This window comes from Rana temporaria, chromosome 2 (assembly GCF_905171775.1).
Source record: "Rana temporaria chromosome 2, aRanTem1.1, whole genome shotgun sequence".
Classification (NCBI taxonomy): domain Eukaryota; kingdom Metazoa; phylum Chordata; class Amphibia; order Anura; family Ranidae; genus Rana; species Rana temporaria.
In genome coordinates this window covers 366,196,431-366,209,981 of record NC_053490.1, presented here as the reverse complement: position 1 = coordinate 366,209,981, position 13,551 = coordinate 366,196,431, and the positions used below count along the sequence as shown (strand labels likewise).

At 42.2% G+C, this 13,551-nt stretch overlaps 1 protein-coding gene across 3 annotated transcripts in view; it reads left to right on the top strand.

The window, feature by feature from the left end:
* Positions 1-13,551, top strand: part of LOC120927185 (dentin matrix acidic phosphoprotein 1-like) — a 115,674-nt gene continuing 102,123 nt past the window's right edge. For 2 of the 3 annotated variants that reach the window (XM_040337691.1, XM_040337688.1), the window contains exons 1-2: positions 262-345; positions 9,639-9,714. In XM_040337691.1, coding sequence (XP_040193625.1) covers positions 9,664-9,714 — 51 coding nt within the window. In that variant the 5' untranslated portion in view covers positions 262-345; positions 9,639-9,663. Of the gene's footprint in view, positions 206-261; positions 346-9,638; positions 9,715-13,551 lie in introns of those variants that run through there. The other variant, XM_040337689.1, reaches the window with a different exon arrangement.

Sequence of the window (13,551 nt, the reverse complement as noted above, 5' to 3'; positions counted from 1 at the left end):
GATAAGCAGCTGGCCTTGGATGGGAGGCAATGTGAGAGAGGCTTTTCAGCTGTTCACATCCACATGTTCAGTTGGGTGCATTTCATAGCCTGTAATTCTTGTGCTGTCAAGCAAAGGGTAAAGCCTCCAGGTTGGTGCTGAAGATTCTGTACAGGCAGACAGAACGGACTGGGCATACACTGTACACCGACCGTACTGCAGAGAGGTGAGTGTGCGCTGTGCAGACCCTGAGAGGATGTGGGGGAGGGGCTATCACAGGAAGGAAGAGCTGTGTACACAGAGGAGTTCACTCCATAACACTGAGGGAGGAAGGAGGCACAGAGCGGAGGACTGGCCTGCTCCTAGGTAGGCACATGGCCTCCTCATTGTACATTTCTAGGGTCAATGTTTATCCTTTGTGGAATTGCTGGAACTAGACAGGCGCACTTTCTAGGAGCAGAAGACTCCAACATCATACAACTAGCTCCAACTTCCTCCTATACCATTAGCCCTGTACACAGAACACCTCCTTTCACTTTCATCCTATACACATCCTAATGCCAGAGCTTACTTTACACTCATCTATCCATGTGTATTCATTCAGGCTGGCATGTCTTGTTTAGTACCCCCTCCTTATATATATATTTTTTAATGTTTTAACCATTTGTCCTCCAGAAGGTTTTACCCCTTTCATGACCAGACCATTTTTTTTTGCTATTCAGCACTGCGCTACTTCAAAGCCTGGTAACACAATGAGAAAATGAACCCCAAATAAGTATGTTTTCTGCTTCACTGATGGGCACTGATATGCAGCACTGATGAGGAGGCACTAATATACAGAAAGACCCCCCCAGGGGGGTGGAGACAAAAGAGAATGGACGTTGTCTGACTCATTTTAATGTTTATTTGGGTGTTGGTGATGGGTATCCGAGAGTCTGTTTTTATGTAATTGTCAATTTGTACCAATAAACCATTCTTTATGCGGCACGGTCTACCCATAGTGAAAAGGGAAACTGCTGCTCTAGGTGAGTGCACTCAGCAATCAGTGTCCTCTTAGAAGCGTGGGTGCTGGCAACGCACAAAGCAAAGACCGGAGAAAAGACTGGACAGCCGCACTTCCACAAAATTCTTAAAAAGTTGCTTTTAATGGTAAAAAATGGAAACAGCACTACAAATCGCAGCAGGCAGTGGGGTGGATATCTGACGCGTTTCGCACTGGGGTATCAGCGCTTAGTCATAGTGCGGCTGTCCAGTCTTTTCTCCGGTCTTCGTCTACCCATAGTGTCTTCATCCAGTGGGTACCTCCTCTTTTGTCTCCCCCCCCCCCCCGGGGGGGGTGTCCTTTCTGTATTGTTATTACCTATGGAGACCGCACCTTAATGGGTGAGTCCGCAATTAATGGGACAGTGTGATAGGTGTACACCCTGCACACATTTGTCTGATAATTGGTGGGCACTAATATGCGGCACTGACGAGAAGGCACTAATATGCGGCACTGATGAAAAGGCACTAATATGCAGCACTGATGGGCACTAATATGCAGCACTGATGAGGAGGCACTAATATGCAGCCTTTATGGGCACTGATGGTTGACATCGATAGAAGGCACCGAGTGACATCACTAGTGGGCATCGCTGATGGGGCTGCACTGATAGTCAATGCGCTTATTATCAGTGCAGACCCCCATGTCAGGAGAGCCGTTTATCATCTCTCCTCTACTCACGCCCTGTCAGCGTGAGTAGAAGAATGCCGATAACTGGCACTCCCTAGTTACACTGTGATTGGACACCACTGATAACGTGGTAAATCGCCTACGTCATAGGTTCTTTACCGTGATCAGAAATGCAGTGTGTTGAAATAGCACACCGCACTACTGATCGCTGCGTGCCCCCACAGCTCGTTCTGAAGGATGTCATATGATGTTCAGTCAGAACGGGAGAGTCACCGCCCGGGCGTCGTTTTGCTGTAGGCCAGGAGGGATGTGGTTAATCAGTACAATATTTGTCTGTAAAAAATTGAGCAACCAAGATGGTGCATGCTTGGAAACAAAAGAATACATTACATAATTGCGGGAAGTCGTATTCTGTCTTGTGAGAATTTTCATATCTCTAATAACCTATTTGTTTCTGATATAAGACCAGCATGCAAAAAAAAAAAAAAAAAGGTCCAATCACTTGTCCGATATTTCATCATGTGTGCCAGACATAACTGGCAATTGTGCAGTCATGCAACATTGAATACAAATTAACTTTATATCATTTTTTTTCCACATAGAGCTTTCTTCTGGTCGTATTTGATCATCACTGGGTTTATTTTTTATTTTATTTATATAAACAATTTTATTTTATTTTTATTTTTTAAACAAATTTTTGTCCACATCTAATGCCACGTACACACGATCATTTTTCGGTATGAGAAAAAACGAAGTTTTTCCAACTTCATCATTAAAACGACGTTGCCCACACACCATTTGTTTTTAAAAATGCTCTAGCAAAGCACGGTGAAGTACGACGGCACTATAAAGGGGAAGTTCCATTTGGATGACGCCACCCTTGTGGCTGCTTTAGCTGATTTCGTGTTAGTAAAAGACGATTCACGCTTTTCTGTCTGTTACAGCGTGATGAATGTGCTTACTCCTTTATGAACGGTAGTTTTACTAGAACGAGCGCTCCCGTCTCATAACTTGCTTCTGAGCATTCGCAGGTTTTTAACGTCGTTTTAGCCCACACACGATAATTCTTTACAACCCGAAAAACGACATTGGTTAAAACGTCGTTAAAAAATGCAGCATGTTCGAAAAAAAAAAAAAATTTGGTCGTTTTTCAGAAGCGGAAAAATGATGCGAAGCCCACACACGATCATTTTAAATGAATTTTTTTTAAAACAACGTTTTTTTCATGGCGAAAAATGATCGCTATGTTTAACTACTTCAATACAGGGAACTTTCACACCCCCCCTTTTTTTTTTTAACCAAAGACATGTAGCAGAATATTTTTTTCTAGAATTTTCTGTCTTATATAATGTAATCAAATACCACCAAAAGAAAGCTCTATTTGTGTGGAAAAAAATGATACAAAATTTTGTTTGGTTAAAATAGCGAAGTGCTCAATAGCAAAAAATGGCCTGGTCAGGAAGGGGGGTAAAACCAATCTCCAGCTTTAGTTTGAGCTGGCCCAAATGAGCTAACATGTGCGTCTGCTGCATGTGCTGTATAAACTGCATGTAGCTGAAGCTGCATACAATATACAGCACTGTATACTGTGTCCTGTTTGTGAGACAAGACCTTCCTGTCTCGCACCCAGAACAAAACAGATGTCTGCATACTTAGATGTGCCTGTTTTAATCAACCATGTGAGTTGCTAAATGTTGAACCTTCAACCATATTGCTACACTAAAGGCCCATACTCACGATAGGACTTTTTGACAACAAACTTCAAAATTACCAGGTTTTTCAAAAAATAGGACTGTGTGTACGCTCCATCGGACAAACTTTTCGGTTTTAATCGGACAAAAGTTTGCTGTGCAAACAGACAAACTTCCGTGCAACAAAAGTCCTATGGTGCAAAATCCTGCCGTGTGTACAGAAACCCATCGGACTTAGGTCCAAAGTACAAACACGCATGCTCAGAACCAATGCAAAACATCAGACAACAATACAGAAGTTGACCAAAGGGTGGCGGTAAAGATCTGAAAAAAACACGTGATTTTGGGAAAGATTGCTGAAAAAGTCCAGCCGTGTGTATGGATACCAAGTTCACTGCCAACGCCCTTGGAACAAAAATCCACGGAAAAGTTTGTTTGAAGTCCGATCGTATGTATGAGGGTTTGAGTAGGGTTGTCCCGATACCACTTTTTTAGGACCGAGTACAAGTACCGATACTTTTTATCAAGTATTTGCCGATACCGATAATTTTTTTAAATCTCATGTGACCGTGGCACATGTCAGTATTTTTTTTCTTTATTTTTTTTACAATTCTTTTTATTTATTTTTTACAATTTGTTAAATTTTTTATTTTATTTTGTTACAATGCTTTCTTTTTTTTAAGGGGGTGGGGAGGAATGGACAGTGTTGTTTTTTTTTTTTTTTTTTTACAATTCATTTTTTTTATTATTTATTGCAATTTCTTTTATTATTTTTTTTTTATCAGCCCTGTTGGGGGGCTTTGGTGAGATATCAGGGGTCTTAACAGACCTCTGACATCTCCCCTCTGAGACAGAGAAAGGGACTAGGGACACTAATTCCCCAGTCCCTTTCTCAGCTGCACTGAAAATGAATGGAGAGAAGACAGCGGCTTCTTTTCATTCATAAACTGAAAACATTGTAAACACAGTTTACGATGTTTCAGTTATGTGAATGTACAGGGTCATCACTGACTTTGTACATTCGGAAAAGGTAGGAGACGGATTTACCGGCTCCTAATGCCGCTCTCCATCCTGACAGATCGAGGGGGTGGAGGAGGAGAACGGAGGGTAGACACGGCGGCAGGACACGGAGGCAGCATGGAGGGGGGACACGGCGGCAGCAAGGATGGGGGACACGGCGGCAGGACACGGCGGCAGCAAGGAGGGGGGACACGGCGGCAGCAAGGAGGGGGGACACGGCGGCAGGACATGGCGGCAGCAAGGAAGGGGTACACGGCGGCAGCAAGGAGGGGGGACACGGCGGCAGGACACGGCGTCAGCAAGGAGGGGGGACACGGCGGCAGGACATGGCGGCAGCAAGGAGGGGAGACACGGCGACAGGACACATCGGCAGCAAGGAAAAAGACAGCAGCATGGAGGGACACGGCGGGGGGCTGGTGGAGGACAGTCAGCGGTGATCAGTGCTTGTAACTCCCCCACAGCACTGATCACACTGACTGTCAAAGTATAGGGGGGAGCATCAGAGCATTTGCCCGAGTACAAGTACTCGGGCAAATGATCGGTATCGGTCCCGATACCGACACTAGTATCGGTATCGGGACAACCCTACTTTAGAGGCACATCTCTTCTCTTTTATACTCAGTTGTGACATGATGCTACTTGTATATCAAGACATCGCTTGTATATCAAGTCAAAATTTATTGAAAATTCGATCTTTGACTGGAAAAAAAACAGATCTAATTTATTGCTACAATATGCTCTTATGTTATATAATTGCAAATGGGCGTACACATTCATTATTAATTGCACATTGATGACCTATGATTACCTAATACAATCACAGTTAAATTTTTCACATCATGTCAAACTACAATCTATGGTAGGGTTTTCTTCAATTAATGTTTAACTACTCCTTTACAGGACATATTTAGCAAAAGTAAGCAGAATTTTTTTTTTTATTTAAGAGGGTATATTGTGTGTGTGTGTATGTATGTGTATATACATATATATATATATACACACACACACACACAGTGCCTTGAAAAAGTAATCATACCCCTTGATATATTCCACATTTTATAATGTTACAACCAAAAACATAAATGTATTTTATGTGAAGGACCAACACAAAGTGGCACATAATTGTGAAGTGGAAGGAAACTGATAGATAAATTTTCGTTTTTTTTTTTTTTCCAAATATATATCTAAGTGCCGTGCATTCATATTCGGCCCCCTTTTTACTCTGATACCCCGAAGAAAAAAACAAGTGGAACCAGCATCACCTGTGCAATTTTTTATTTTTGGTAGTATACACTATAGAGTTGTTAAAGACCTGGGACACCTTTGGGTGTCCAATAGTTAACAGTGGAAGGGGCTTAAAGGGGCATGGTTAAATAAAACAAATACTTTGTTTACCCATATTATGAGCTTAGATTAATAATAAAACTGTGATCGAGACAGCGTATGAACGCAAAACTGAATAAGGGCCCTTTCACACATACGGACAAACGGTCTGTTTATTACAAGTCCGTTTACGGACTTGTAATGAATCCCTATGGGATTGCAGACGTTAGCGGATGATGCATCCGCTAACGTCCGCAACCATCCGCGTCCGCAAAGATCCGCTTTTGCGGACGGAAGAAAACCCTATTTTTCTTCCGTCCGGCGGAACAGATCGGATGAATACGGACACACGGTCCGTATTCATCCGATTCCCCATAGGGGAGAGCGGAGGAAAGACAGGGTGGTCTCTGCACAGTGTGCGGGGACCGCCCTGTCCGTCGACAGCTCAGCGGGTATTTACGGAGGAATCCCCGCTGAGCCAAACGGGCTAACGGTGCCGATCAGCACCGATCGGCACCGTTAGCCCGTTTGGCTCAGCGGGGATTCCTCCGTAAATACCCGCTGAGCTGTCGACGGACAGGAGCGGTCCCCGCACACTGTGCAGAGACCACCCTGTCTTTCCTCCGCTCCGTGTGAAAGAGCCCTAAGTCTCCCGACAGAGTTCTCTGAGGTAAAAAAAATAAATAATTAATAAAACAAATGTCACTGTAAAAGTATAAACTTGGACTTCTTTAAAAGTGGGCAGGTCCGTGTCAGTAGGGCAGTGGCTGGTGTTGGTATTGGAACACTGACAAAGTTGCTAAATCTCTTATAACATTGGAGTCATGTCCTCCTTCCACAGACATCCAGTGCAGGTTGGGCAAAACACACTGGACTGAAACAAAGTGTGACACAAAAAAGAAAAAATGAGATTTTAGTGTGTGTGGTACTCTTGCCCTCCGCCTCCTCACTTTGTTTAGCCTCTAGCAGCAGTGGCCCTTCTGGTATCCTGGTTTCTTTATCTAACACAGCCTCTCTTTTCTCAGGCACCACCCCCATCCTATAGTGCTGTGGTGCTCCCGTCCTCGCACAGTCAGGACACTTATCTCACCAAGGAAACCAGGCAAACTTCCTACTTGCTCATATGACTCTCTGACAGCCAATGGCGCGCGGGACTGGGTTTCTAGAAGGGGCGGGACTTATGTTGTGAAGCAGGCTGGGGACATTGCTGACAGTTCACTGTGTGTGCCTTCAATGATCTATCTACGCCACAAGTTTGTGAAGAAAAAAGATGGCTCCAATGTCTCAGGGCCGCCCGATCTTTGCTGCAGATCTAGCACCTGTGATGTGGAGAACATCAGGTGCCAGGGATGCGATGCTGCAGGGGGAGAAGATCAGATGAGCCTGCCAGCACCCCTCTATGTGGCACTTGGGGCCCATGCCCCCCCCCCCCCCCAGTTTCGGCCCTGCTGGTAACTACCAGGATTTCCTTTTTTTTGGAGGGTTTTCCTCTCACTTCCTCTTTTGGCTATTAGACAAAAAGTGAATAGAAATCTCTCAAATGGGACACAGATTTTTTTGTTTTGTTTTTTAACTGACTGGTTATAACCCTTCCTCCCTCTAACCAAAATGGGGGAAAATTTGTTTGCCTTTTAGTTCTGTTTAAACTTTTCAATCATATGGCCTGTTGTACACGGGAGTAAACATTTTTATATCTGGATTGAACTCTTATTTGGTACAATTTTTATTTTTTTATATATAAATAATATCAAATCCTTTCTTAAGGACCGGACCCATCAAGTCCGGATGAACACATGCAGCTCGCCAATTGAATCCCTTCTTTATGGAGTCCCGCAGGGTTCGGCATTGTCTCCCCTGCTATTCAACTGCTATATGTGCCCTCTAGCTGACATCATTGCTACACACAAATTAGCTTGGCAGATCTACGCAGATGACACGCAGATCTTGGCTGATTCCGCCGAAGGGACTAACATGCACTTACATCTGAGAAATGGACTTCTCCATATACAAAAATGGATGGCCGATAACAAACTGGGCCTTAATGAAGTAAAGACACAGGTGATGCTGGTGGGCCCTCAATCTTCCACCAATTTCCTCTCAGCCTGGCCCACTTCCTTCTGCCCTATTCCAACGCCGGCAAAACAGGTCAGGAACCTAGGCATCATCTTCGATCCATGCCTGTCATTTATTCCTCACGTAAAACACTGTATTAAAGACTCATATGTTTATATACAGAGACTCAGAAAAATGTAAGAACTGTTCTCGCACGAAAACCGGCTAACTCTGGTGCAGGGCCTTGTGCGTTCCCGGTTGGATTGTTCGAACATTTTTTTTCTTGGACTTCCACTAAAGTGGCAAAAAAATTGCAAGTGACCCAGAATCAAGCTGCTCGCCTGGTCTCCGGATGTGCAAGAAGATACCACATAACTCCTGTGCTCACAAAATTGCACTGGCTCCCCATTGCAAAGCGGGTAATATTTAAGGCAATGTGCTCTATGTATAGGGCACACTGGAAGCTGGGCCCTATAATCTATTTGTCTGAATGGGCCTCTCACTATGTACCATCGAGAACACTTCGATCTGCCAATCTACATCTAACAGAACCAACAACTAGCAGACTACAATCCACTGGCAACAGATGCCTGGTCACAAAGTGCAATGAGCTATGGGACTCGCTACCATCGACCCTAAGGTCATTACCCTCCCTTCTGAGCTTCAGGAAGGGTTTAATGACCTTTCTATTTATCCAAGCCTACGGATAAAAACCTGACAATAATCCTGCTATATTCATGGTATCTCCCCATGCTCCCCCCCCCCAACTCTATTTGTTTTTTCTTTGTTCTACCTCCCCCTCTAATAGCTCTGTACTTTCAACCCAGGGCCCTCTACCAGTTTATTGGTCATCTAAGTTGATTCTAGGGTCAGTGTGTGCCTAGACGCACTCCTAAGGGGGTGTATTTGGCGCAGTATAAATCCTATATCATCATCATCATCTATATATAAAAAATTCATTACATAGGGGACAAAAGTCCCATATGTGATGATTTCTTGATGACAGGCTCGCTTTAATGAGACATCTGGGGTCCAAAAGACCACTGTCACATTTACATTTGGTGCAGCTGTGTGGGTGCAGTGTTCTGTGAAGGAATAAACTACAAGTCACTTCTGCTAGAGTGTGTATATATTCACCAGCACACCATAGATCTACAATCGCTGTCCGAAGGTTTTTTATTGCAGAGAGATCATAAAGACAAGTGCAACGTTTAGGAGTCGCGCAGGACCCCTTTGTCAGGCTTGGGATGATATCAGATCATCCCATGCCTGATGAAGAGGTCCTGCGTGACTCTGGAATGTTGCACTTGTCTTTATTATGTGATCTCTCTGCAATAAAAACCTTTGGACGGCAATTGGAGATCCATGGTGTGCTGGTGAATATATACACTGTCTTGATGTTTCCAGGATTCAGCTGGTAATCGCTACATCACCCACCATTGATGAGCCTTGTTTTCCAGGAACGTGTGCAACAGGAATATAGAGAAGACTTCTGCTAGAATGGCTTGGAGTTCTCAGTGGGTTATGAGTGCGCTAATTAGCGTGCTCACAGTTCATTCACAAGACCTTCAGCTTTATTTCAGCCCACACAGAGGTACAGATAGGCTTCTGCAGACATGTCCTGCAGATTGTGACAATGGCACCAGCAAATCACTGATTGCAGGCTCCTGTGGGGGGGGGGGATATAATTTTTTTTTTTTCGGTAAAAATATGTGAATTTATTTTCCCTAAAGATTAACTTATCCTTTAAGCCTAGAGCATTTTGTATGTTTGTTTTTGTAGCTGCTCTATAATGCAAATAATCTGGGTGGCAACAAATAAGAAAACGTTGGTTAACTTCAGAATGAAAAATCAAAAGAATTTTAGGTCCTATGTATTAACTTTTTACTTTTACATTTTAGGTCAAGCTGGCCTGGTTTGTAAGAAATGTATCATCGTGGAGGAGACAGGGGGTGGCATCAAAGACATCGGAGAGATGTAAGTGCTCTTAGTACATGTTAGGCTAAGGATTAGAAGGAAATTATTGCAGATATTCCTCACAAGTTTTATATGAATAAAAATACCACACAAATACTTAAATTATTGTGAAGGTTCAAGTACACTATGGGTCTGATTTATAACAGAGCAGGTATTGCTATTTTCTCTTGGTTTTACTATGCTGCAGCCCACATTGTATGGCATATTATTTTAGTCAATTGCTCCACATTTACAAATGTGCTTCCTGGAGTCCAAAGTTAGTGGTGCACAGTGCAAACTTAAAGGGTCAATAAAGGAATTTTTTTTTTGCTGAAATGACTGTTTACAGGGTATAGAGACATAATAGTTAACTGATTCCTTTTAAAAATAGATAAAAAAACAATAATATAATGTACCTGCAGTTTAGTTTTGTTTTTGCTGTTGTTTCCTGGTTCTCTGATGTACAGAGACAAAGAGCCAATAGAGGGCAGTGATGCTTTGTAAAACGTAACTGGATTGGTGCTGACACACAGTAATCACACCTCCTTGATTAGTCACCACAGTGAGAAATCTCCCAGTACTGTGGTGATCAGGAAACGGACAACCAGGAAGTGTCCAGAACAGAGAGGAGTTACAGCAACATCAAAGCAAAAACGAACAATGAGGACATGAAACCAGGACTGCAGTAAGGTAAAGGAAGCTATTTAGCTAAAAAAAAAATTCCTTTAGTGACCCTTTAAGCAAGAAAAAAAACAAGCCAGAAGGAAAACCTAAGAACTAGTTCTGGCCAGCAAAGTAGATTTTATACACTTAGGATTGTCCTAGGAATATCTGATTGCCTCCTGGGTGATCGGGAAGGAACTCTTAAGGTGGCGTGTCCGCTGCCCTACCTAATTTTGCTAATAGGTGTCCTTTGTTCCTATCTCAAAAAGTTGGGAGGGATGATTAAACCCAAAAACAGTAAAAGGCCTACCAATCCTTAGATTTGGCTGGTGGCTCCTTTTTTTAATTTTTTTTTTTTTTCTGTTTCCCTTTTTATTTCACCTGGTCATCCAGCCATAACACAATTGTCAGTCTAGGGAGATGGTAGTGATCAGGACACACGATACAAAAATCAGAAGTAAAATGTAGTCCGACGAGCGATCTGCTGATTTTTGCATCGTTGGTACGGTGCTTTTCGACAGCGGATTGCGATTTAATTTTTTTTTTGTCTGACAAAAGCTAGATTTGCAGACTGTACATTTTTTGTCGTACGTGAACTCAATGTCTGCTTTTTCGTTTAAGTACGGTTTCATCCAAAAAAAATCATAAGAGCAAGACTACGCATGCTCAGAAACAAAAGAATACATGCAAAACTATTCAACACATGATGTCAATACTGAAGTTGTATTCTGTCATATGAGAATTTTCGTATAGTGAGTAACCTCTTCACTTTTGACATGAGACTAGCATGCAACACAAAACGGACGAACGGTCGTCCGGAAATCTAAATCTGTGTATAAACTGAGGCTGGACTCTAGCTAAAGCTGGCCATAGATGGTTCAAAATCTTGGGTACAACCAGCATGTCGGATTTTTCATGCAATAATCACTGTGTTCTCTCAGCATGGATGGATCACTGCACACCCCCACCGGAAGAACACTATAGTTCCGTGTGATGGATTCCGCCATTAACACTGACCCGTGGTTGCAGAAAAAAAATTGCACCATCTATGGCCGGCTTAACACTTTTTATAATCAGTTACAGCAAACTGTTTGTTCTTTTTTGGGATACAGGTTTTACTTAATTGAATAAAAGCTGACCGTTATACACACCTCTGTTAGTGTTAAATGGTTTGTCTCAATCCTCTAACTGCTAATTTGTCTCAACAGCATGTTCTGTTAAAATACGTTGAAAAATAACAGACACACTGGCCAGATCATCAGGTGAAAATATTAAGGGAAAAACCTTAAAAAAAATAATAATGCAGCCACCACATCTAAGAATTGGTAAGCTGCAAGTTTAATAAAAAAAATATATATATTTTTTGGGGTGGGGATATTGTATGCAAATGACAGTAAACAGAAGGAAAGTATGGATGACAATGGTCAAACAGTTCAGTGTGTTACTGTAGCAGCGCTACAAACAGAGTGTTCACTCTGAAACAAGTTCTATGGTGACATAGATATCCCAAATAATGGTGCGGGTGGACAGCGACAAATAACAGTGTCTTTATCTCAATGTGCTTCTTATCACCAGGAATGTTAGTGTTTCACCGCGTGGGGGGGTATTAGCCCCTTATGGGGATGCACTCACCAGACCGCAAGTAAAAATCAGCATTGGATACATCAGCCTCTGCCACCAGCTTTGCACTCTCCACAACTCTTGCTTAAGTGAGTCTTGCTTGTATACATACAAAGGAATAAACTTCTGATAGTGTATTATCGTTTAAAAGTTTATTGAGCAAACCCACAAGTCCCCTTATAATATATGCGTACCATAGTGCAATCAAACATAAGCATAAATGTACTGTGCCTGTTTGTGAACAGTTTCTGGCGCTCCAGCGCGTTCATCTGTTCCTGATCCACCAGGTTGACAGTCTATCGGTCGTCTGCTGCTGGCCACACCCTGACGCGTTTCGTCATTGGCTGACTTCGTCTGAGGGTGTGGCTGTAGCATTCAGCGACCTGTTAAATAATGGAGCGATCATTTGGGTACCGCCCCTCATTCGCCGCGATCACGTCCGTCTTGCGCATGCGTGTTAGGCAACACGAGGTCAGCGTCATACGATGGGCGGGAGTAGGGCGTGTACTTTGATGTCCTGTCCAATGCGGACAGGATGCGTCTGATGCGGCTAGAAGACGCTGGCCCCACCTGAACGTATGGACGTCAGCGAGGCCAGTGCCAATAGCAGGGCGGAAGTCAGCTAAAAGCTAATTATCTCGCGCAGACGCACATTGAAAAGTGAAGCCACTGCCCATAATGGGTCCGGACTTAGCAATTCAATGTTGAGACAGAAAGACAGAATGGATGCGCGCGCATCTCAATGTTGAGAACTGCAGGCACGCTCATCCAAAACCTATCAGCCACTACATTTGTGGTGTCAGCAAGTCTCAATATAAAATCATACAACAATACCACTTATGTATTCGTCATAGCGGGAGATTCATACATAAGTGTGTAAGTCCTATTACTATGCCATCACCAAACAGATGATTAGTTAAATTAATAAAAAATCACCAATAAATATATATATATAAAACATGATAAAATACATATATAAACAACGGGGGCATCAGTAATAAAACATATCATACTCAAACATAAAATATTATAAAATTATATACTGCCCACATAAAATTAGGCAAAATATATAAAAGATATATATTAAAATATATATATATATAATCCTAAAAAGAAAGTTTTAAAATATATTAAAAATATCTATCAGAGCCGTATAGATATAGAATATATATTACATTATTTATTAGAAATTAGAAAGCATATCTAAAAAGAGGGAGGGCATTCTTCGAGTATAAGAACCAATAGCAATAATAATGAAAAAAATCATACTAGTACATAACACAACTGAGACTAGAAGGTCTTTAGTCTGAGAGATGAGTAATCTCATAGAAGTATGTGTATGTTATGTTTATTGTTATTGTATATGTAGGAGTGGTGCTTAATGTCTATAATGATACCATTGGAGGGTCTCATCCTTGAGCCAAATCATACGAGTACAAACCTAAATAGAATGTGACTTTAAATACCCTTCCAACGGACAAAGGTATACTCCGCAAAATGGATGAAAAAATATACATATCTTTATTAAAATCAATTTAAAACTTCATAATAAAACCTACAATTTGTACATGGACT